The 23,083-nt window shown below is 43.0% G+C and overlaps 3 protein-coding genes across 7 annotated transcripts; 2 read left to right on the forward strand and 1 right to left on the reverse strand.

Annotated features, from left to right (window-relative positions):
- Nucleotides 1-1,585: 1,585 nt before the first annotated feature.
- On the forward strand, nucleotides 1,586-4,525 carry tmem11 (transmembrane protein 11). Its single transcript, XM_068578914.1, has 2 exons — nucleotides 1,586-1,657; nucleotides 2,875-4,525. The coding sequence occupies exons 1-2, from the start codon at nucleotides 1,611-1,613 to the stop codon at nucleotides 3,389-3,391; spliced, it is 564 nt and encodes a 187-aa protein (XP_068435015.1). The 5' UTR covers nucleotides 1,586-1,610; the 3' UTR covers nucleotides 3,392-4,525.
- A 761-nt stretch (nucleotides 4,526-5,286) lies between these two features.
- Nucleotides 5,287-8,812, forward strand: dhrs7b (dehydrogenase/reductase (SDR family) member 7B). 4 transcript variants are annotated; one of them, XM_068578817.1, is made up of 7 exons: nucleotides 5,287-5,332; nucleotides 6,204-6,370; nucleotides 6,545-6,663; nucleotides 6,801-7,011; nucleotides 7,164-7,256; nucleotides 7,353-7,505; nucleotides 7,635-8,812. In XM_068578817.1, the coding sequence occupies exons 2-7, from the start codon at nucleotides 6,214-6,216 to the stop codon at nucleotides 7,838-7,840; spliced, it is 939 nt and encodes a 312-aa protein (XP_068434918.1). In that variant the 5' UTR covers nucleotides 5,287-5,332; nucleotides 6,204-6,213; the 3' UTR covers nucleotides 7,841-8,812. The 4 variants fall into 4 exon arrangements, with proteins under 4 accessions (XP_068434918.1, XP_068434920.1, XP_068434922.1 ...); XM_068578819.1 differs by having other exon boundaries at nucleotides 6,572-6,663; XM_068578821.1 differs by lacking the exon at nucleotides 5,287-5,332 and adding an exon at nucleotides 5,406-5,509 and having other exon boundaries at nucleotides 6,204-6,258.
- Nucleotides 8,813-10,493: 1,681 nt separating this feature from the next.
- cramp1 (cramped chromatin regulator homolog 1) lies at nucleotides 10,494-22,950 on the reverse strand. Of its 2 annotated transcripts, none has more exons than XM_068579101.1 (20): nucleotides 22,836-22,950; nucleotides 20,713-21,089; nucleotides 19,085-19,287; nucleotides 18,810-18,963; nucleotides 18,286-18,369; nucleotides 18,090-18,138; nucleotides 17,822-17,907; nucleotides 17,126-17,249; nucleotides 16,577-16,658; nucleotides 15,267-16,208; nucleotides 14,974-15,151; nucleotides 14,626-14,798; nucleotides 14,436-14,510; nucleotides 14,192-14,273; nucleotides 13,886-13,996; nucleotides 13,007-13,164; nucleotides 12,447-12,633; nucleotides 11,950-12,117; nucleotides 11,278-11,423; nucleotides 10,494-10,934 (listed from the first exon to the last, which is right to left on the reverse strand). In XM_068579101.1, the coding sequence occupies exons 2-20, from the start codon at nucleotides 21,086-21,088 to the stop codon at nucleotides 10,830-10,832; spliced, it is 3,483 nt and encodes a 1,160-aa protein (XP_068435202.1). In that variant the 5' UTR covers nucleotide 21,089; nucleotides 22,836-22,950; the 3' UTR covers nucleotides 10,494-10,829. The 2 variants fall into 2 exon arrangements, with proteins under 2 accessions (XP_068435202.1, XP_068435201.1); XM_068579100.1 differs by lacking the exon at nucleotides 22,836-22,950 and adding an exon at nucleotides 21,472-21,604.
- Nucleotides 22,951-23,083: the final 133 nt, after the last annotated feature.

Raw genomic sequence — 23,083 nt, forward strand, 5'->3', positions numbered from 1 at the left:
ACCTAGAGTTAATTGCAGGAAACCACATTCCCTGATGTAAAACATTCCTTTAGGTGACACAGACCTATTGATAGACCCAGATATCCAATTAATTATTTCATGTTTGTGTTTATGTTCATATTTGTGTACCAATTCTTGTCATGTGTTGTGTTTTTGACTTTTTTTTCCATTCTTGTTGTCTGTGAATAAATAAAACAATATTCATCACATTATCAATGTCAAAGTTTGTATTAACTAAACAGGGATACATGCACTAACTTAGGTACTGTACAATATATTGTAGTGCAGAAATGTAAAGAGATACGTAAGTACATAAACCTTTGTATGTACATTACACTATGTATGTATAGGTAACTTTAATGTATTTATGTTAACATCCTGCAACAAATAGCCCTAAGATAAAGAAAAGAGTTGTGGGAGTTTTGCAAAACGTGAATTTGCCGCCACCTAGTGATGGTATTAAGAGTTACTTAAACTCTTTGCCACATTGTGTGCCGTTAGCAATGCAGGGGTTGAGCACCCCTATAGCCTAGTTTATGGTTCTGCATCAAGTCGACGCCATACCTACATGGGTGAGCTGGAAAAAAACACAAACATGTAGCCTTTAAACTACAATGTATGTACAAAGTCCACTTGAAAGATGATGAGACCTTGAAGCAATGTTTATCTGCAACCAGGGCCATAGCTACCATGAGGACGCTGAGGTCATGTCCTCTGGAGTTTTTCGGTCAATTTGGGACCAGGGAGAGTTTATTTTTGATAATGAAAAATGTGAAAAAACTACTGAAATCTAACTTTGAGGAACATGCACATGCCTTGACCCTTTTCTCTATCTGATCAAATTCATTTACCAGGTTAAAATAAAAAAAAAAGCTTTGCCTGAATTAAATGTACTCTAAAGTAATAGATGTGTAATAATCTAAAGGTCAAAGAAGCATGGCTTAAACATTATATTAAAAAAAAAACAATCACAGTTTTATAGATGGCATCGCCAATATGCTTGATTGGATTTGTACGGATTTGTCATGTGTCAAAACTATTGCAACTGTTGTCACAGGGTAAAATACACTTGTGTTCAGCTGATCCCGCATTCTTGAACGTACACATTCGTTGTTACATCAAAAACGCTTCAGGTTACAGCACATGGACAGGAGGCCCACACTCGCCATTCGGCACGGTGATGTACAGAGAAGCATAGGTGGGCACAATATGGGTGAGCACTCAGAAATCTACAAACACAAAACTTAATGATTAAGACACTATATTGCATGCTGTATACCTTATGTCATAACCCATGCATGAAATCTATTTGCATAACAATTTAAATATATATTTGAAGTTCAATGTTAATATAGTTACTTGCTTAATTAATATATTTAAAACAAACATACCTCCGTTAATTTGCAATAGATTTATTTAGAATATGGTCTGACCTCTTAAACTTCTATGTGCTATTATAAAATACGTAAAGGTACTTTTGCTTTATAGCTTCTTGGGAATAGTAGTCTTCATTCGAGTCGAAGTGACGCGTCGACAGCGTCGTAACACTACATTACCCATAAGGCTGTGCGCTCTCATACGTCAATTGCAATCACGGTTGTATCTCCAACATGGCGTCGCTGGGAAGGAGGCGCGGTGTCCCAGTAAGCAGGGAGAGGTCAGTTACTCCACATCTTAGATATTAAACGAAAATGTTTTGATGTGACGCATCGTTTCGTCGATGTCGCCATTTACCAGATCCTGAATATACATGTCGGTTGGGACTTAAAGTAAAATGGCAACGCGAGAGGTCGGATTTTTATCCCAGGGTTAGCTAACATTAGCGGGCTACCGTGTACAGCTAACTGACGTTAGCGAGAAAACAAACTAGCAGCTCATGGGATGTTTGGGTTATTTCACACTCGCAGACTAACCGTGGGGAAAGTTGTGTTTAACCTCCCTTGTGCACGAGCGCTGTTGTAATTCGCCGTGGCTCACGTGCGACACGTTTCTGTCTGAACCAAATGTTGTCCGCTGTGCTGTTCGACCTGTTTTGAAAGTAAAACGGTTCTTAACTTAGCTGGCCAGTCCTCCAACTTTTTTTTACCAGCCAGCGCGTGGGTTATGAATGCTATCTAACTAACTGACGTATGGCCCTTTTACTGTGATGGTTTCCACTGGTGTCCAATGTTCGTTGAACCAAAGACAGAATAGGCTCGGTGTCCAACCTTATCTCACGTGAGGTTAGTCGTGAGGGCTGTTTGCCATCTTGTCAACTTGTGCTGGAAGGCCTCGGAGGGTTGACACTGATACACAAACACACACACACGCACGTGTATTTGTCCTTTTTAACTTAACCCGGAAAAATGAGTTTGCAGAAAATGTTATTCGATTAATCAACTAGATTGAAGCAAATCAACGCACGTAATTTATTTGTTCATTTAAAAAAGGTTGTTTGTTACAGATTCGATTTTCCTGTGTTTTAATTGCAATTTAATATTTCACACTTTGGAGGCTTTCAACTGTTGTTGATCAGACAAGTTATTGGCAGTTATCTGAAAACTTGTAATGCCCATTTGGTCATTTTTACATTTTATAAGTTGATTAGGAAACTATATGGAGCCAAAAAATTTCTGCAACCTAAGTGTACACATTTTCAATCATTAATATCCAAATGTTGGGTTAAATATATTGTAGGCATTGTCCAAGCATACAAATGAGCTCATGTAAACCTGCACACACGCTATACTATATACTTGAGTTCATCGACCATCAACTTTATCAAGAATCTACCAAATTAACTAAATGTTATTAAGATTGTTTGTATCAAGTCTTGTTGTTTTACGCCTTATGCTCTCTCTCACTGTTCCTCGCTGTATGTCTGTTTCTGAACAGGGGAGTGATGGCGGCGACAGACTGCTACATTGTGCACGAGATCTACAATGGGGAGAATGTGCAGGACCAGTTTGAGTATGAGTTGGAGCAGGCACTGGAGGCCCAGTATAAATACATTGTCATTGAGCCGACACGCATCGGAGATGAAACGGCCCGGTGGATTGCCGTGGGCAACTGCCTGCACAAGACGGCCGTGTTGTCAGGTACCGCTTGCCTCCTGACGCCCCTCTCTCTGCCAGTTGAGTACTCGCGCTATGTGGCGTTGCCCGCTGGCGCCTTCAGTGTGGCCTGCGCCGCCCTCTACGGGATTTCATGGCAATTTGACCCCTGCTGCAAGTACCAGGTGGAGTACGACAGCCAAAAACTCTCGCGGCTGCCCCTGCATACACTCACCTCCTCGACGCCCGTTGTGTTGGTGCGCAGGGATGATGTCCACAGAAAGAGACTCCATAATACGATAGCACTGGCTGCCCTGGCATATTGCGCCAAGAAGATCTACGAACTCTATGCTGTATGAGTGCACTCTGAAGAGGGTTTAAGAACCAACAGAAAAAAAGGAAAAAAACAACAAAAAAACAGAACCTATCCACCCCCAGATGTAAGAAAAGTGGAAGTCACGATCAGGCCAAGCACTTAGCTCCACACATGCGGTGGGTGCTTCCATTTTGAACTTTGGTCAGAGGGATATAGTTAAAACTAGACGGAATTGTTTTTCCTTTACATTTTCTTTACGTCGATGTGACAACGGCACACTTATATCCGTAGTACCCTTGCGCATCCTCCCCTGCATCCTTGACACGCAAGCAAGTGCACAAGGGTACGACCGCAGTTCCTCTGGATTGAATTGTACTGCAGTTGAAACGGACCGACATGTGTTGAGTATCAGCTCTGTCCCCTTTCCCTCGTAATTCTACTGTACCCCCTTTCTTGCTGATCAGTACATCACCCTTTCATTAAACATTAGGATATTTCAAACTAACTTTTCTGTATTTTATTTTACTTTTTTCATTAAATCCTACATCATGTTCAGAAACGAGCAAATAGTTGCAACTTATTTGAGATTGTGTCTTGTTCATGTAGATATTCTTGTTTAAAAGAGTGTAAGAAAGATCGTATGTGACAATGCTGTGCCGCAATGTTTTTTTTAAACACTACAAAAATACTTACTTTTGGAAAGTCACATTCTACACATGCTTTTAATAATGTATATTACATTGACGTCAAGCCAAAATCTCATAATTAAAACTAAAATGACATTACAGATAACAAGCCACAGAAAATTATAAATTCATACTTTCTTGTACATGTTTATCCAATGGTGCTTGTTATGCGTTGCTGTCTAGATCAGCAGTTTTAAAGTTTGGGGTCACAGGAGGAGGTAAAGGTATAGACAACGTGGAGGATGAGTTATGATGTTAAGGAGACGTGTAACGATTTAATATGAAGTGGAATTCAGATATGAAATAGTTGAATATCAAGAGTAGCGATGACCTTGTCGGGGTCACTGATTTGAAAAGTACATCTCGTATAAATAAATGTTCACTACAAGCTGAATGAGGATTATTCTACTTTGCCAGCAAGGTTTTAGCAAATTTAAACGTGTTTATGAAAAGTTTCCTAAAAATTTTGTGTAAATCCCTTAAAGGTCTCTTCAACCAATGTATCAAATAAATTGTAAACTTGCTTGTGGTGTTTCCGTAAGTACTGTCGTCACACATTATGCCAAAGTAGCAGTCGATCACGAAAGGGATAAAGTCTTGTTTTCACTTCACAATATTCTTTCAAAACGCATTACTCTTCAGATGAACAGTGGCTGAAACCAAGATCTTATTCACCTCAGTAAATGATGCTCGCATAAGTGAAACTTATAGTTTCTGAATACATTGTAAGAGTGCGTGGAAGCAACACTTTGGTCAACAGAAGATTCACAAACGTGCCCCAGCTTTTCTTTTCACATTGATACTTCTTTTTGCACAATTTCCATATGAAAAAAAAGTATTTATTTGCACAGAGTAGGCCCCTTTTTCCAATTGTGTTTTATCTAACCATGCATACAGTTTTATGGGATGAGTAGAGCTGAAGCAGAGGAGTAGTGCTCAGAGGGTGGCATCATAAACTCATTCGTCAGTTGATTTGTGGCCAAGGCAGGATAATTATGTCAGCTAACCACAACATCTCTAGGTTTACTTGGCTCCTTAATTTCTCCTGAAACCTCCAACTAAAGAATATTTGGCTGATAAACAGATATTGGCAAGCGCTAGCGAGGTCAGCGTTTAGCCCGTTAGTCAGCTTACTGCCTTACGGAACTTCAGTTCCCACAATCCATTGCGGGTACACAGCCTATAGCCTTTCGAGAAACTTGTTTGTTGGATCGTCACGTGGGGTGTCTGTCAGACGAGTCCGGAAGTGCTCGTACGCCAACTCACGCCGCGGTGTTGTACAGCAGAACAATAACACGGTGAGCTCTAACTATTCATGAACTCTGGTGTTTAAGTGAGTGTTTCATTACCGTTTAGAAGCGAGCTAACATTAACATTAGCAGGCTCGGCAATGTAATTACGAGTTACACATGACTTGGCTGTCTGTGTACTTAATGCAAATCCTACTAGTGCACGGACTGTTTTACTGCGGTCAGGTGAGCCCACATCCGCGGAGTGAGCCTTAATTGTAATTCTGAATGCACCTCTCTTTAAGGTGTTACAATACGGGGGTGGTACGCAGCACAGAGACGCTAAAGAAGCCGAGCTCAAAAGCTCAAATGAATTGATGATATTCATATTCAAACGGCATATGCTTAAACTTGTAAATTAAAAGTACAACGCAGTCTTGTTCAGACTGATCCCTGCCATGAACATGTGTATGGCTATGATATTTTACTGTACAGTTTTTGAGAAAAGTGACTTCAAAGTCAGCTTCAATGACATAATGATATTCTTAATGTCACAATTTCCAATATTCAAACTGCTATAAAATCAGATCCTTAAATTTGTAAAGTAAAGCTACAATGCAGCTTTGTTCATGCTGACCTCTGCCATGCACATGTCTATGGCCATGATATTTTACTGTACAGTTTTTGAGAAAAGTGACTTCAAAGTCAGCTTCAATGACATAATAATATTCATAATGTCACCATTTCAAATATTGAAAACGGCTATAAAAACAGATCCGTACATTTGTGTACACTTGTGTGAAAATGTGCTGTTTGAACCAGACCTTTGTTGCGTGACTTCTCGGTACAAGAGCAAGTGATTTAAAATGTTTTACTATTGCAAATACAGTGCCAGTTGAAAAAAAACCTCTTCCTAGTTAAATCTTTTTGATCTTGGCAGGCCGTCAGACATGGAGCGCGTCATGGGAGGAGGAGGAGTTCTTCAGCTGGTGTTAGTAAGTGCGGGGATCTTGTTGCTTTATCGAATGCTTCTCCGCCTCAGACCAGGAGCTCCTCTGAAGGACGCGGTGGTGGTCATCACAGGGGCCAGCTCTGGCCTTGGGAAAGGTCGGCCTCCATTTCTTCCTCTCCTCAGCTTACATGTAGACACTTTCTCCAAACCGAGTAACATCGGTTACACAGCAGATGATTTCACATCGGTAGTAGTGGCGTACTGTACAGTCACACACGGCCTGGTTTGATATTCACTATGAACAAGAGGTGTGTCTTTATGTTTTGTAGAGTGTGCTCGGGTCTTTCACGCTGCAGGCGCCCGGCTGGTGCTGTGTGGACGAGATGCAGCCCGCCTGCAGCAGGTGGTCCAGGAGCTCACAGCAAGTTCAACAAGCTCAGGACCACAGGTGTGTCCACACAGAGAAAAGTAGCCCTGACAGAAACTCACGGTCAACATTCAACTTTATTTTGGTGCCTGGAGGATAACTGATTTTACAGCGAGACCTATTTTAATACAAGAATAACATGTTTTTACAACCACCAGACATACACTCCCAGTACCGTCACCTTTGACTTGTCGGACACCGACACAGTGGACGGAGCTGCAAAGGAGATCCTGAAATGTTACGGGCAAGTGGACGTCCTCATCAATAATGCGGGAATCAGTTACCGCGGCAACATACTGGATACCCACCTTTCAGTTCAGCGGGATGTGATGGAAACAAATTACTTTGGGACCATTGCTCTTACTCAAGGTTAGTGAGCGGCGTCCTTGGGAGAGAGCCAAACTAAAGCATGTTATTTAAAGGATCTTCAATTAAATTAAGGAAGCAAAGTCGTTGCAGCATGAACATTACGGATCTATTATTTTCATGGAAAGTTAGTCACCTGTTTCCTCCGTTCACAGCTCTCCTGCCCTCCATGGTTCATCGACGCAGTGGTCACATCGTTGTCATCAGCAGTGTCCAGGGCAAAATAGCCATTCCTTACAGATCTGCCTGTAAGTTGTCTTCACTCGTAAAAGCGAACACTCTATGTGGTTGATTGGAAATGAAGCAGGACTTTTGTCTATTTTTTTTCCACACCTTTGGGTCAGATGCCGCCTCAAAGCACGCCACCCAGGCTTACTTTGACTGCTTAAGGGCCGAGATCGAGCACTATGGGATTCCAGTGACCGTGATCAGTCCCGGGTACATCCGAACCAGCCTGTCGGTCAACGCTGTCACAGGAGATGGCTCCAAGTATGGAGGTGAGGCCGTGGAGTGTGTGACTGTGTTTACACCATTCCCAGGCGTAGAATTGTTTTGTGTGGTCACTGACTTACTGACTCCCCGGTATCATTGATGCATCTTTCTTGTTTGTGCAACACTGTTTTCAGTTTTGGATAAAACCACAGCAGCGGGTCGGGACCCCGGAGACGTGGCTCAGGCGGTTCTGAAGGCCGTCCGTCAGAGGAGTAAAGACGTTGTTTTGGCCGGACCTCAGCCCAATTTGGCCATTTATCTCCGCACGCTGTGGCCCGCACTCTTCTTCAAACTCATGTCCTCTCGCGCTCGCAAGGAGCGGAAGCCGAAAGACGAGTGAAGCTGCACGAGGCTCACGGCGCACGTTAGAGGCACACGGAGCGAAACAGGAAAGAGACATCTTTACACAGAGGCCTGAATGAGCAAGAGGTGTGGATAGCTGGAAGCTTACGCAAACCATCAACCGGTATGTTGTAACAGGACCTTTGGCGAGTGTTTTTTACTGTTTGAACACCTGTGATTGACCAGATAGACTGTTCTCAAAGTCAGTTTAAAAGTGGAATGACAAAACTCTGTAAAGATGTCAGAATGTGATGCTGATTTTTTTAAATTGACTGAACAAATAAAATGCTCACATTGTTACCTTTTTGCAGCAATGTTGATGTTTAGTTTGTTAATCTGTCAGGTCTGGGGTTTATAGTCGAGGTCTTCAGCTGGTTTCAGCCTCCAGTATCACATTTTTGATGGAAAGTGAGAACAGATGAGATGTAATTCGTTACCATCACACTGAACAGCAGAAACAAGTATAGGAGAACAACCTATTCCACCAAATGCAGCCTTGATCAAAGTATTGCTTAGTAGGTATTATTGCTGTTTTGGCAGAGGGATTATCCCCAGTAGTTGCAGATGGAAAACAAAAAACAATCGCATGTCTGTCTTGGATATGTGGTCCAGCAGCTGACATGTTGTTTCAGGGTCACGTGTACTGTACGGCATACAGAGCTTCCACTGTCAATGATTCTCAAAATAAAGTGCTTTTACTACACATGGAAGGAAATCTTGCAGGAACAAGTGTTTGTTCGTGTCTGTTTGATTTCCTGTTTGGGCCGAGTGGTTGTCAACCAATGTTTTATCACTTTATTTCATCCCAGATGAGGAACTTCACAACATCCTGTATAGTTTTAGTAGAATTGTGTCACGTGGTTCTGTATTTACATCCCGTCAGCTGATGTTGTCCTACTCTGCAGCAGGAAAGAAACTGGGAAACGATTAAAACTTTCACATTTACAACTCTGAAATGCTCATGTTTATATTTCTGTTCAGTGTATTCTTGTTATTGAAATAAACTGATTTGTTTTGATGAGTGAGTGTTTTTAGTCAGGGTTCAGCAGAGAAATGTCTCTCTGGAAACTGTTGGTAAAAAACTATTTAAATTTGACCACCGAGTACACACACCGAGTACACACAGTGAATAAAACAAACAAGGTTTTTTTTTTATAACTATCTTTATACACAGAATAAAAACACATTTTACAAACTGAAAACTTTAAACATTCTTAATATTAAGTTAGACAAAAAATAATTCTGAAATGTTAACAATAAATAGTCCAAATAACAATTTACGTTATGTTACAAAAAGCGCAGTGAAGTTAATTGACATTTGTACAAATAAATCCTTCAACAAAAATTAAAAACATGCCAGATTCAAAGACGAACCTGCTGTTTATTCCTTATTAAGAATCATCTTCAATGTATCTAGTGTGTGAAGATGAAGCCTTTTCACAAATGAATAAACATCACAAGAGCTTTTCCATTGTAGAGTCAAAGCCCTCAAGGTGCTTGGAGACAAACGTTTTAAATCCCATCTGTGGAATGATAACACAAGCTCTCCTAAAATGTACACTCAGAGATGAAGTTAAACATGTTGAGACAAAACGTTCACAATACTGCATATTGATGATGCTGGTTAATTGAAATTCAGAAATAATCTGGATGCCAAAAGTATGTACTTAACGTGGTAGGTGTGTGTTTGCTGTGAACAAAAGCACATTTCATCAAATCTACATAGGGAAAGCATTTAAAAGCATTCATTGACCTCCAAGCTCCTTGCACGGAGTGTTTTATTAGCTAACTACGAGTCTTAATGTTTTTTATTAATGTTTTGAACACAACCAATCAGGTAAAAAAATAAAGAAAAAGCTTTTAAAAACAAAAGAACTATGGCTTTAGTGTTTAATATAAATTCATACTTGTGACTGCTCTCTCTTGTGTTTTGAAAAGAAGTGTAAGACTACTGACATGTTTTATTTTAGTCCGTTAATAAAAAAATAATATGCCGTAACATTCTAGGTTAGGGCGTTTCTGTTCAGTCAACTGAAATCTGCTCAACTCGCTTCTTGATACCAGCAAGAGAGATGAAGTGAATGATCGATGCCATTTGTCAAAGTAGTTGGGTGAGATACAATTATTTCATATACCAAAATTGAATGTTGACCTGTTTACGCAACAACAAACCAACCTAAAGAGCATTTCATCGCTGTTATCATCTCAACATACTTTAGAAGTGATAATCAGCATGAAGCGACCGGCCATTTAACTCCAATGTGATTTCAGCAGAAACTTCGAGAAGTAGTCAAATTAAACCAACCAAAGCTGCCATTTTTGCATGAAACATTTGTAATAAACAAGAAACCTGATTCAGAAAACGCATGGTATGATGTGTTTATAAAACGCAACCAATAACACCTAAAATTGATCAAAAGCCCGTGGAAAGTAGGGCAGTAGTTTTTACTTCACCCGCCCTGCTGTGTTGTACTCTACTTTTCCAACCGCGGCCACAACAACAGAAGTTAAACTAGTATGTCACCACATTCACCCGTCAGCACCACCAGTTGGGATCTGAACTGCACATTGTGGCAGATTTACACATTTTGTGGGTTTAATCTGAGATAATAGAAGACAGACAAACACAAAGAGCAGGAAGAGACATAAAAGATCTGTCAAAATATGTTTTGTTCAAATATGGCATAGATTTTTCCTGTACATGAGGTTGTGTTTTGTAAACGCGTTTGTTTTTGTAAAGTGTTCGTTTTTAAAGGGCGTTTCAACTTAAAGAACAGTCCAGTGAAACCAACAAGTTTTGAACTCGCTTTGAACAATGGTCACGGTTCACTGGTATTATTGCACTTTTACAAACAGGGCAGGGGGGAGAAAGGGAGGGGAGGGCATCTTTTCTCCAAAGTAGAAGGGACAGCGTGGAGAAAGTCTCGACAGAGCAAACCCATGTCCTCCAGATGGCCGTGGGTCGCTGCGGCCAGGTCCTCTCGGCCTCAGGGTGGTGGCTCGGTCACAGCCAGCTCCTGAGCCAGGTCATTGAAGCGAGCGATGTAGTCCACACTGCTCTCACTCATCATACAAGCAAGCTGAGAGTCCATCTGCGGGAACAACCAGAGAGCAATCAATGTACAACAGTACTGACAACAGCAAAGACAAAGGAAAATAGATAAAATAAAAATAAAAAAATTGTCCCCAGGGACCTCTGGAATACATTACAAGTTTGAGGAATTGTGTTAGCATTGGACTGAGCCCGGCTAACTGTTTCCTAAACTGTCTGTAGCTTAATGTATGACAGTGGTGTCAAACCATCTCATCTAACCCTCAACAAGAAGGTCAATTTGTCTATTTCTCAAAAAGGTTGAACTATTTCCGAGAAAGCCCATTTTTAGATTGCCAGAGTGTGGAACTGAAAAAAAAGAAGATTCAATAGCGATAACGTACCTCTGCCACATCAGGAAGGCCGCGGGACTGAAAGGAATCATGGGAGTTGCAGTCCAGGAGACTGGGACCAAGCAAAGCTGTGCCGCTTGAGGGGCCAGAGGGGGTTAGGGTGGTCCGCTTGCCCTTATCAGGAGAGACCATGCTGGCTGGAAGGGAAAGAGACAGACCGTGAATAAAAGGGACTGCAAACACAAAGAGTGGAAACAAAGTTCTCTTTGCGGGACATCGCTACAAGAGGAAGTCCACAGGTGTGTGTGTTATTGTGCATTAATAAGAGAATGAAAGTTTGAAGGCAACAAGTGTTCTTTGTAAAGGTTTATTAAGATTAAAATGTATTACCTTATTAGTTTCTTTGTGACATTAAAGCTAGTATGTGCTGTTTTACAGTCAATTTAGCAAAGCTGTGATTTTTAAAAAAAATGGTAACTCAGGCAGACGTAAACCTGCTGTGTGTTCAGTATTTCCATTTTTAATGATGAACTTAAACTAGTCACGTTAAGTTGATGTTAGCGTTTTCATTGACCTGCAGTCCGTTTGTCTGTCTCAGGCTTTAACTTTGATTTATAGTATCAAATATTTGGTTAGGAAACCCTTAGCAGTGTTCAGTCGAGCTACAAAGATCTGTACTGGCATGTGCTTGTGGTTAATTATTTAAGAGAGAAAAAGACTCACAGAGGAGGCATCCCAGTGTGGAGTCAGACGAGTCGCTTGGGTACCACTGGGGGTCGTGGCTGGGCGACGGGATCCAGCCTCGGGATGGGCTGACTGAGGGAGACGAGGCCAACAGTTTGGAGCCGTCGCTGTTGCTGAGCTTGGCTGGAGAGAGAGCGGCTTCCTCGCCTGCAGCAGAACAGGCAAACAGCCAATAGATTACACACACAGAGTTCAATATGCCCCACGTCTCAGAACTGAGCTAGTTGGTTGCATGTCAACACAATTCAAGCTGTCTGACATGCATCACATCCTCTCTGGAGAAAACTCAACCTGTTGGTGTGGACTGCAAACCTTTCTGACATGTGGTCACTTTCCATCTCATTAAAAGGTGCTCCAGTCTATTCTTAATTTAATGCTAATACCCAACTGCAATTTGTCAGTTTTAAAGAAATAAACATCCCACACTTTAGGTTTCCATGTTATTGTTCGCATACAGGCTAGAATCCTGGACGCACCATAGTGGGCAGAGTTGATGGCGAGCTCGATGATGGAGTCACTGATGTGTGTCTGAGGCTCTCCGGGGGCTAGAGCCTCTTCAGGGGGGCCGGGGAGAGAGATGTCCAGGAGCGAGGCCACGCTGGGTGGAGAGAGGATTGAGTCTCTGCCACCGGTCACTCTGGGAGATGGTGGATGGTGACCATTCTGTAAAAAGAGGAAGAAAATAACAACACTTATTTAGGGGCTGCTTTGTTAGATTTTCTACGATTTTCCATGCGTTTGCTACCAAGCTGGTGAGGCGTGGATAGAATGACAACAAAAACATGACTTTTTGCTATTGTGGGTCCCGACCCAACATCAGTATCTTATTACTAATAACTGCAGACAGCCAACATCATATTCTTGTACCTCCACTTGTACGTAGGACTATTCTTCTCTTTCCTTTCCTCTGGCCTTTGTCAACAGAGTCCTACTTCCCCCTCACAGCCAAGTTATAAAGTTGTCATCTTTGTGTAGATAAAGTGAGACAGAGCTCCCAGTTTGTTTCAGTTTGTGTATGTGAGTGTGTGCTGCTGACCTCTGGGACATTGTGCTGGAGGAGTTGAGCGTCTGGTTCTGCATCAACAATGGGTGTGGTGTGGAGGAGGGTGCCGTTATCAACAGCAGGAGAGTTCAGCTCCCGACAGGGACTGCCCGGGATGATACCTGCAGACTTAGCAGCCAGGTCAATGGCACCTGAAAGAGTATTAACAGTTTAGAAACACAAAGGATTTGTCACATCAGCACTATAACTGATTGGTACCAATAGTAACTGAGCATGTGGGGATGGACCAAAAAAAAAAAGTAACCTCAGCAATTAAACACAGCAACAATGTGAATATAAAAAGGGAAAGCATGGGAGACCAGTGAGGAGCTGGAAGAATGTTCCTTTTGTCTTTTTACTCCAGCACAAAAGAGTATTTGTTCAAAACATATTGACGGTCAGAGATCATGTGGGAGTTAAGAACTAAATCATTTTTGTATCATTTGAAACTGGAACTCAATTTTGTATTAAAAATCCAGAGAATTCACAGTGTCTTTCACAAAAATAACTTAATCTTTGAACTATACGGAAAAACTTGATAACATTATTTTGTGTGTGTATGAAGCCCTGAACTAGGATTCTGTGAGATGTCAGAACAATACAAAGTATAAATACTCCAACTGACTCTCATTGTGAAGGGTTACTTTTAATTTGACGGGTCAAACAATGTGCAACTCTCGGTGTAGATTCATTTTTAGTAGTCTTCCTGTTATTGAGCCCATTGAAGGAGTGAAGAGGTGATGACAGGAGTACAAGAAGAGTTCAAACTAATACTCGTACTTCTCCAGGGCAACATAAATTACACTGCATCTAGACCTTAGTTTGAAACAGAAAAAAAAGAAAAATAGATAAAACAATGAAAACAGAACATACTGGAGAGCTGGCTGGCTGCTGCAGAGCTGGACGCTGCAGGGGAAGCTTTGGACAGGAGGGGGCGGGAGGAAGGAGCCAGGCGAGTGTGGATTGGCCGGAAAGATCCAGTTCCTGAGGGAAGAAACAGGAAGTGAGAGAGCGGGAGATTAGCAGAATGGCTGTTAAAGAAGAGAAATGGCCTTTAGTTATGTACGAGGCCTTTTCAAGGACCTACTGTCAAGAGTACAAGTATGTTATTATACACTAAAGGGAAAAGTACAACACTTTAACAAATTGTGCTGTGGGATCAGGATGCCTGAAGCGTACCTGTGGCAGAGGAGTTGGAGAGGATGGAGAAAGAGCAGACATGCTGAGGAGTGTCTCCTGTAGTTCGTGGTAGAAGTGTTCGCTGTGGATGAGACAGAAGCCTCTGAACTAAATGCACAGAGAAACACTAAAAAGACGTTTACAGTACAAATATTCAAACAATTCCCCAACTCTACAAGTTAGAGATGGTCGTTGCGGTACAACAGAATAGATCGAGTAAAACACCATTGTGTTCTTCTCTTACCTGAACGACAAGTGGTTTCCGAAGTTGTCTGTTTCGAGGTTTTCTTTGTCTTGTGAGAAAAAGATCCGACTGCATCTGTAAAAGAAAACCAAATATACAGCGCATATTAATGACATTTGTGCGTGTGGACGATATATACATATGTAGTTATTCAATTAATGTAAAAAAAAATAATGCTTTGCCGTTTTACATTGATAGAGTCGAGCTGCTGTTTGAGGGCGAGCTCTGCTTCCTTGTTGGGGGAAAACATTCTGTTGTGCCGCGAGCTGTTGGGGGGCAGCGTGGTGGGCACCGCAAACACACCGCTTTCTGCGTCGCTGCTCGCCGACAACCCCAGCAGGGAGCGAGGAAGGTTGCGTCCACCTTAAGAGAGGAGGAACAAGAAAGAGATGTCATGTGAGGCGTGACAATTATTTAAGACAATGAATAAATGAGTTTAAGACAATGAATGAATGAGTTAAGAACCAAAGCCTATATGAGGGATATATGATTCATGATTCATAAACTGAAGTCGAATGCGCTTTTAACGCTTCAATACCTGAGACTCCAGCAGTTGGCAGGTGTAACCGGGCCCCTCGGACAGAGGTCTGCTGCCGGCCACAGCTGGGGCTGCGAACACCTGCTACGGGACCCTTCCCTGGAGGCGTGAGGGCCTGGTTCTGCTCCTCTTGATGGGTCTTGTGTGGGGATGGAGCAGTGGAGCACAGCTCTGGAGCCTGTAGGAGAAGATGCATTATAGACACATCTTTCAGATGTTTTTTTTGTATACAGGATAAAATAGATATCTGGCAACCAGCAACAATAAAGAAAGAAGTAACAGTGAATCCCTACCAAAGGTTTAGGATTGACCTCAGTGGCAACCAGCTTTAGCAGGCAGCGCAAAACGTGTTGCGTCCTGATGGGCTTGAGCTGGGCTTGTCCGTTTTCTTGGTTGTTGAAAGGAACCGCAATGGGCTGCCACTCGTACTCCAGCTGCAGCTTGCCGGGCTTCCCAAACATCAGGTAGAGCTCAGCCAGGGTGACGTTCTCGGCGTCGCGCGCGCTCCAGCCCTCCCCTCTGATCTGCTCGACTGCCCGTTCCTTGGCTGCCGGTGCAGAGCCCTGCGACATTCCCTCCTCTGAGCCAGTGACTGGAGGTTTGGCTGGGGGAGTCTGGTTGGCCTCTGGGGAAGAGGTGCTGGGGCTCTGCTCCTCATTGCACGGCTCCGAGGAGCTTTCTGTAACACTACACAACTTCTCCAGGCTTTTGCTCACTGCTAAACCACTACTGGCCTTCACACCAGTACAGCTCTTCCCCCCTTCAGAGGGTCCGATCCCAGATCCCTCTTCCCGAAGAGCCACAGTCTGCTGAGAGGAAGCGGGGAAAGAAACAGACTGAGGCCTCTTCTCCTCTACTTTTGTGGAGCAGTCTTGTGAAGGCTCGGGGTTGAGGGGCTCAGTTCGTCGACTATCGCACAATGCAGTCACTGGAGCACCAGCGGCAGCGGCGCCTCCCCGTCCAGATTTAGTGCCAGTCCGAACTGGTGGAGCCGTGTGAATACCCAGGATCTGAGCGGCGGGCAACTCCTTGGCATTAGGACGGTTCTTGCCACTTTCCAGCCAGTGTACAGTGCAGGAGGCCTTGGAGTGAACGACACGCGCCACACCAGGCAGTGTGGTCAAAGTGCTGCTCTCAGCGGGGTAAAGGAACAGATCGTCCTGCCGGGAGAGGCTGGGAGAGGCGGTGCTGGATGGGCCGACCTCCAGAGCCTCCCTCTCCATGAGACTTTTAAGCTGAAGCATCAAGTGTCAAGGACTCAAACAGAAATAGACATGTTCACAGTTCACAAATGTTTACTGCGGACGTGAACTACCAATGCTCCAAATCACATACCAAAGAAAATAACAAATAATGTACTGTAACGTAGCAGCTCGTGTATAAAATAGTGAGAAACCTAATTTTATTTTGTTTCATCGTCTTAAACACAATCCATTTTATCAGTTAAGAGTGGGAGAAGAAAATGATCTGAAGCTCTCTGCTCTGCTGTCACATGACATCCTTTCATCACAGACGTGCACTCTTGCACTCTGTGCAACCCTTTTTCTAAACTGCAATGCAATCAATACTGCTTTAAAAAATCATACGACGTTTTAAAGGATACGATCCGCTGGTCCTGGTACGCCCACTTCTGTTTCAGATAATCAATCAGGCTGGAGACTTTCCTGTGGAGCTCCACCACCATCCTGGGTTGGAAAAGACACAGAAAGAGATCAGTGTTGCTTTACAAGCTGCCGTGGTAACGTGGTGCTGAACAGCACTAAGATGGGGGAATTAGATTTTAAGCTCCGAACACATAAAGCACCACACTGAATGGATACACATATTAGAATATAGATTCACTTAAGCCATTGATCCGGGAAGCTTGAAACATAAATATTTCGGGTTGACATTGAATATTTTCCAAAGCAAACACAACAGTTCTTTTTATCATTCTTAAGTCTTAGTTTTGTGGAGCTTTGGTCGCAAACATGCATCATTTTTAAAACTACTTGATGATGCATTCATGCTAACAGTAAGAACAGTAAAACCCAGGATTGATTTGCCAAAAGGCGCCGTGTTAGTGAGCTGTGCTGCTTTTGAAAATGTATCCTGAAAACAACGACGTTGGTAATAAACTCCTCTCAGACGTTAGTTAACAGGCTGGACTGACCTGAGGCGAGGGTTGTGAGCCAGACTCTGAACGCGGGCCCAGGAGTGGTTACTGCGCGGTTGGAGCTCCACTGCCACCTTCAGGGGGAGACGCACTGGCTTCTGGTCCTCCTCGTCACTCACTCCTGAAAGGAAACAAAGACTCAATGAGGATTGAACACCGACAACGATCTCACAGGAGAAAGGTTCAAGTGTTTTTAAAGAGCACAGGCCAGCGTGTGAAAGTATGATGTTTTAACACGGAGCGGAAATAACAAGTAATTACTGAACCTAAAGAGCCACTAAAGTACGACATGAACAGTACAATGCAGCTGACGAGGAAATAACAAACCAGGACGAGGACCGTCACTGGTACAGCACTAAAAATACAACTCTGACTCAGGAAGAAAGATAATTTTCCATCCTTGGTTCAAGCAAATGTTTTCTCCAACTTAAGTGAGTGGCTGTTTTTGAACAGACGGGCAGATAGATGCCAGTCGGTCAGACCGGTCGTCTCCATCATCTCCCTTCTCCTCCTCCTCACTTTGCTCCCACAGTGTTTCCATGGAAACACCGATAGCCCACACGCTGCCATTGTTATTGCCAAAACCCCGCCCCCACAAACCCTGTGCCTCAGCATCGCGTGGTTTGTATTTTCCGCCATGATGTTTGTTTACTTTGTATGTATGTACTTTGTGTCTGTGAGTCACATGCTCACCATCTGGGTCACACAGTTTCTTCAGTGCTCGGCACATGGGTGCTTTGATTCGCAGGTTCCTCCCTTTGGAGCGCACAGTAGTGGCCCTGGTCAAACAGACAGAATAGCAACGAAGCTTTAATGTTATGGATCACATACACATCCCAGAATAAGCATAACAACTGTACAAGTACTGTTGTCACATGGTAACACAGTCTATGTTATTTAACATTAAAACCGTGTAAGTAGGCAATCCATTTTTTCTCTCTCAATTTTACTACAGACTTACCCTTGTTGGATTAGTTCGTTCAGCTTTGACACGTTCTTATCATCCATTACTGTCAAAGACAAAATACAGAGCGGTTTACGACATCGTCCCTCAAGAGTAGCTGTCCCCCGTGACTGGGAGGGGGCAGTGTTTCATCACATCCCTTGTGTCCCAAATCAACAGCACAACAACACTCCCAGAAAAAATCTTAACTTACACCCGCCAACTTTTTTGCGGAGCTCGGCGTAGCAGATGAGGCCGTACAGTTCTTGGGAGGACTTCTTCAGCACTCTGGAGTACACTGAGAACAAAAGGTGGCAAGTCACAACGGTGCTGGAGAGAGGGATTCAGGAGGCATGTGCGTGCGACACAGAGACAACACAACAGTGACACTGAGGGCTTTTTGAAGAGGAGAAGGGCTCAAGCTGATCTGGAGGTTTTTTCAACATATGTTTTGGGACAAAATCTCCCTTCCTTTTGAAATGCTATTTCAAATTTAGTGTAGGAATTGTTGAGAAAAAACATGGTGTAGGAATGAATATTTATATTTAACTAGAACTTGTTTTGTAATAGACATAATAGGATACATGAGACAAGATGAGATGGTACAAGCTGTACACTATTATTGTAAAACAATGTGTTACATGGAGTTCCAACTCCACAAAATAAATAGTTTGACCCTCAAACTTTTACTGAGACTGTGTCAGGTTTTTGGGAGACAACGATAAAGGGGCAGCTCACCGTTGGCAAAGTCAATGTGTTTGGAGATCTTGTGCCAGGTCCGGTAGTAAAAGTGGCGAACCTGCTCCTTGTTCTTCACCATGTTGGCTGGCTTGCCCCTTTTCTTGTACTTCATTGCAATGTTGTTCTGGATAGCCTCAAAGTCCTTCCCATGCTGAAGAGCAGAATTGAGTATAAGATGTAAAAGATAAACCGCAAAACTTAAAAAGGTAAAGTTGTGCAACATTAGGAAGTGCCATCTTTTGACCTGTGACACTCGATTGTCTGCCCTTTACCTCGTAGAGGCCCTCAAAAAAGCTGTTTTTGTCCTCTGTGCTCCAAGACTCCCACTGCCGACGGGCCCTCTTCTGGTTACCAGCTTGCTCCTCCTTCTCAGCAGACCCCTGGCCCTTGGAGGCCTTCGACACTCCCCCTGTGGAACCGGCCACTGGCCCTGACTGTCCCACTGTCCCCTGGGAGGACGAGCCATTCTCTGCCCCTGAGTTACACAGACACATAAGGAACCAAAGCCATCAGTCATGAAACATTCAGAGAAAAATAATAATATAAATAAGAAATAGTATTAAATATCAAAGTAAAAAATGTAAGAGTTGAAACAAATGGTTCACCGCATGGTTTGTTTTGTATGGCATGGAAAGAAAGAAATAGTAGTTTGTGTTTTTTTTGGGAGATGTTCAAATGTATTCACACGAAGCCACCCACTGCAACTACACTGCACAACCTACAGAGCTTATCCTCCTGCGGTTCAGCTCTGGCAAGGAGGCAGGAAAAACAATCAGTCCCTACGGCCAGGTCTACAGTACACGGGTCCAAAACCAACTCCTGATGGGCCCCGATGGCTGCGTTTACCCCAGAACAGAGCACAATGCCAGAGACATTAACACAAGCACAGAGGCAGTTGCTGTAGATTTTCAGCGAAAATGGGTGTTCATTTACAAATACAAATCTGTGGGTCATAGGCACTAACCTAGATGTGTCTCTCTGAAAATAGATGTGCACCAATATAGCATCATATCAAAAATAAGTAGGACTTTCTTGGTCAACTGATCGACACCTGGGCCATCTAAATATACATTTGATGAAACAATCACAGTCTCTTTCCAACAGCAATAACAGAAATCCACTAGTCATACCTGTCGGAGCATGCCAACTCATCAATATGCAGTAAATGTTATGTCTGATCAGAGTCCAACTCATTTAGACAATTTTCAGGAGAGAGAAAAACTGATATACTTTCAGAACGGAGCACAATAATTATACAAACTGAAACAAGTCAGTAATAATCCCTCACACACTCTGTACGTGAAAAACAAAATCCTCTAGAAAATAATTACTTTACTTGTTAAATTACCTTCTGGTCGGATCAGTGAATCAATTGAATTGTTGAAGACAATAAGCACAGCCTGCTCTATTTTTTTATTTGCTGAAAATATTTTTTTTTAAATAAAATAGAAGTGCAAGCGACTATTTATAACAATGCTGCTCTCATGACCAGCTCTGATTTCCATGCAGAAACACTGAAGCTTTCGCCCTGATTTTTTTTTACACTCACGACACGTCAAAACAGTGTTTTAAACCTGTGAAGGCAAGTTTCCGAGAAACAGTAACTGAAACTTAATTGCTAATTGAACTCCTGGTCTCTGTGACTGTTCTTTTGCACAGAAAGTGTTCACAGGGTGGTTTTGCAACTTGGTTTGGAGCGGCCAAAAAAAAAAAATCCTACCCAGAGCAACTACCCAGCCAGTGGCCGAGAGGGAGTACACAACAAAGCCAGCATCAGTTTAGCCATCACTGATAAACAAAGTGTAAACACAGTGACAACTGAGGGAAGACCCGCCACCGATGCACACTTCTCCCCGATCTAATAACACCACTTCTCCTTGAGATTGGTAACATCCAGTACCTTTCGATTTCGCCCCTCCGTGTCCATTGATGGTCGAGCCGATTGAATCCTTCCGGATCCGTTTGCTCGGAGGTCGGACGCTTGATCGGAGAAAATGATGCTGGTCGTGACACGGAGGGGCGGGCTCCGCGGAGGTCTGGGAATGCTGGGTCGAGCCAAGTCCGGCTCGGTTCGGCGGAGAGGCGGGTAGAACCGGAGCTGAACCGGGGCTGAGACCCGTAGTTGATGGATTAAGAATTTCCACTCCGTCGTCTCCCTTTGTACTGCGCTCCTCGCTCGCCTGCTCTCCGCTCTCCTCCTCGTCGCAACCTTCGGGCTTTCTGGACGGATTCGTCCTCCCATCGACACCGATCCCCTCCCTGGAGCCCAGTGTCATGCTGCCAACACACATTCAGGGGAAAAAATGTCACATTGGGAGCAAAGCGGTGTGTGAAATTAACTTCTAAAGACGACGTTCACTGTCTCTCAACATGGCCGCCGCTGTTTGTTTCAAATCCCCTCTCCAGTCCCGACAAAACAACACCAAATATATGCATTAAACGTCTTCAGATAAATTATATTCAACAACCAAAACAGTTTAGGAACTGGCGGCGGTGTTTTACCGAGTGTCTTTCGACTCGAAAGGACAATATTGTCGGTTGAATTTCAACTAAATTCAAATGCGAGCGCTTTTCAGTTTAGCGCCCTGCAGAAACGACAACGAACCCCGTCGGTGCATTCGACCTCTAAGTAAAGTGTTTATTTTAAACACATTTTTACCCATTTTCGTGCTCTTCGCTAGTAGGCGACGTCTTCTTTCTTTTCACCATGAGTCCGACCGGTTATATTGGCAAATGCTGTTCAAATTGAGCATAATAAAACCGAGACCGATCTCTCCGCTTTCTGCCCTCTCCTTGCTTCTGCTTCGACTGAGCTGAACTCTCTGCGCAGTTCAACTGTTTTCTATCAGCAACATTACTCAATGCTTATTTGCAACAAGAAATAAAACTATAAAACACTCACAAATCAGACATATTTACTGCATGAATTGAGGAAGACTTTACTGCGGCATACGTCAGTGGAGCTCATCTGAATTGAGAAGCATAGATAGTTGTAATAACCTGTGCGCAAGTGGACTTTGTTTGCCACTACGTCACCATCGCATGCAGAAATCATGTCTGCAAAACAACGTATTTCATATACATCCTGCAATTACAAGGGTTTGTGAGCATGCTTTATTAGCTGGTATTTCTATCACATCATACAAATACTAATCATGTGTCTGGAGCAGACTGTATGTGCCCTGTGTACATCGAGACCCGCTGTATTACTATTATCATGTATTTATAATGTGTAAACATGACAGAATCGTGTGTTTCTCGATTAGCATCTACTAATTCACGCATTTCTGAATAATCGGGAGTGTGATAGCATATGGATGACAGCAAGATAGAGCTACACAAAGAAATAGCAATTGAACACGAGTAGTAGGTGTATGAAAATGACTAGGGACGTCCCCGTTTCTACATCCCCACACAGTTTTTAAAAACTTGTTTTTAGTCATCTGAATGCAAAATCTCAGATTCCATCAGACTCTGATCTGATAGCAATGCAAACCCTGAACTACTGTTCATGTTTACTTCCACTCGTCGGGAATCTTTCAACTGGAAGTTGTTGTAATATTGATACATGAATGTGGCTCCAATAACATTAAAATAAAAACACGCCATCACAAAATATAGTTTTGAAGTAGCTTCAGGTTAGTCTCTTATCTCACATCATACTTTTTTCACAGAGTATAATGTTGCCTTCACAATTTCATAGTCCAACCACTGTCTCTGCTTTTACGCAAGGTTGACACTATTCTAAGAGTGTGACCTGGTAATACCTAACACTCTATACGTTATTTACACAAATTGTTAACAAATTGTTAACTTTGCTGTAATAAGAGATATTAAATATATGGAATAGTCGTCTCCATACAGAACGTGGTGCCTAGCATCGCTGCTACTGTTGGCTAGCTAACGCTGAGGCAGTCAAACAAGCCATACGTGGCGAAAACGGCTGGTAACGTTCCGGTTATTATACACAGCGCCTCAAACGGTTTGTTAGATGGACAACAAGAATCAAAGTTTGGGAAATACCTGAGGTGGACGCCTTTTGGTGGTATTAATACTCGAGACACGGTATTGCAATGCTAGTTGACGGCATCCGTCCAGCTTGTTGCTCGTTACCGATGACAGTTCCTGCAGTTCGAATGAGCACGCGTTTAGACACGCCCATTACGACTCGAAAACAAATCCTATGATTGGTCAGAAAAACACGAGGACGACGGTTAGAACTTGATTGACAGACAGCTTCGCCAATTGTTAGTGAGAGAAACAATGCCGAT

Source organism: Clinocottus analis, unplaced genomic scaffold (genome assembly GCF_023055335.1).
Source record: "Clinocottus analis isolate CAN_PGR_092001 unplaced genomic scaffold, fCliAna1.0.p SCAF_16, whole genome shotgun sequence".
Classification (NCBI taxonomy): domain Eukaryota; kingdom Metazoa; phylum Chordata; class Actinopteri; order Perciformes; family Cottidae; genus Clinocottus; species Clinocottus analis.